Source organism: Aplysia californica, unplaced genomic scaffold (genome assembly GCF_000002075.1).
Source record: "Aplysia californica isolate F4 #8 unplaced genomic scaffold, AplCal3.0 scaffold00368, whole genome shotgun sequence".
In the NCBI taxonomy this organism is placed as follows: domain Eukaryota; kingdom Metazoa; phylum Mollusca; class Gastropoda; order Aplysiida; family Aplysiidae; genus Aplysia; species Aplysia californica.
The window spans coordinates 357717-358936 of NW_004797638.1; the positions used below are offsets into that span (position 1 = coordinate 357717).

At 46.3% G+C, this 1220-nt stretch overlaps 1 protein-coding gene across 1 annotated transcript in view; it reads left to right on the forward strand.

Annotated features, from left to right (window-relative positions):
- The window catches only part of LOC101863916, a gene marked incomplete at its 5' end in the record, with an annotated part of 22366 nt that overhangs the window by 16848 nt on the left and 4298 nt on the right, over nt 1–1220 (forward strand). Inside the window, 1 exon segment of the mRNA XM_005103331.2 lies at nt 93–790. Coding sequence (XP_005103388.1) covers nt 93–790 — 698 coding nt within the window.

The following is a 1220-nucleotide window of genomic DNA, read 5'->3' on the forward strand; positions in this document are numbered from 1 at the left end:
CGTGCAAATATTAGTCAAACAATTTCTGGCAATAGCTTTTCAGAAATACAGCAGATTTCACACATCTCAATTTTCATTATCATTTTTTTCAGCCCGCAGAAAGTAAAACAACCGTCAAGAGATCCACGTCGGGCGAATCTAAGCCCCCGCGATTGCTGGAGCTTATAGAGATGAGAGATGCAGTATCCAGCATGCTGCCTGTCGATGATACACCGTCTCTCACAAGGAATTTTGATGGAACCAGCGACGTCGGCGATGGTCTTCAGGCGGGGGGTAGCCAAGTTCCCCGACTTTTCAAGCGCGTCTTCTGTAACGGTTTCACGGGCTGTGGTGGGCGATTTCGTGGCCGTCGACGACAGTTGAACGAAGCCCTTGGCAAAAGGCGTCTCTCTCAGCAAAGAGTCGGGAAACGACCCTTCTGTAATACTCTGGGTTGTTATAATGGTGGGCGTAAACGCCACGAAGAAGAGGAGGTGGAATCTGGAAAAGTGGAAGAACAGCTAAAGGAACTCGTATCAACGTCATCAAGACTGCCCGTTTTGTCTCCCCGTGGGGGCTGGAACCTGGACGAGAAAGTGAAGAGACTCTTTTGCAACGGCTATGGTGGGTGCCAGAACGGCGGGAAGAGGTGGGGAAAAAGCGGGATGGGCACAAAACAGACTGGTGCGTCGAGTCGGAACCTGGCACTCCCCTTATCGGACGAGTCATTAAAGAAATTGTCCACAATGAAGCGCTTTTTCGCCGGTGGTTACGACAATGATATGGAAGGTCTGATCGACAGCTTAAAAAGGTAAGATCTCATTCCTGTCGTTAATGAAATGCCTAGAGAATTTTTTTGGCATTTCTGGTTACGGTGGACATTTATGTTAAGGTTGGGTATTGGAACCGTAATATAGGGTTTTAAAGACAAAGATTACTGTTATGTTAGGGTAGGAGGTTTTGGTAGAGGTTAAGGTTGGACTTTTGTATGGGGCTATGTGGTAGGCCCAACGAAAGTAGAATTTAGTTTCTCAGTGGATTAGTTATGGTTCAGGGAATAATACGACTTTTTCCCCAACGTCAATCTTTTAGCCTCCTCATCTCTTGCTGTCATTACGTTTTGTTCCTGTTCAACTTTGCTTTGAAAATACTGTGGGCAAATAAAACAGATTTCAACAAAGTGGAAAGCAAGACGTTAATATGACGAGGCGAACGAGGAAGAGCAGGAGAAAGAGGAAGGG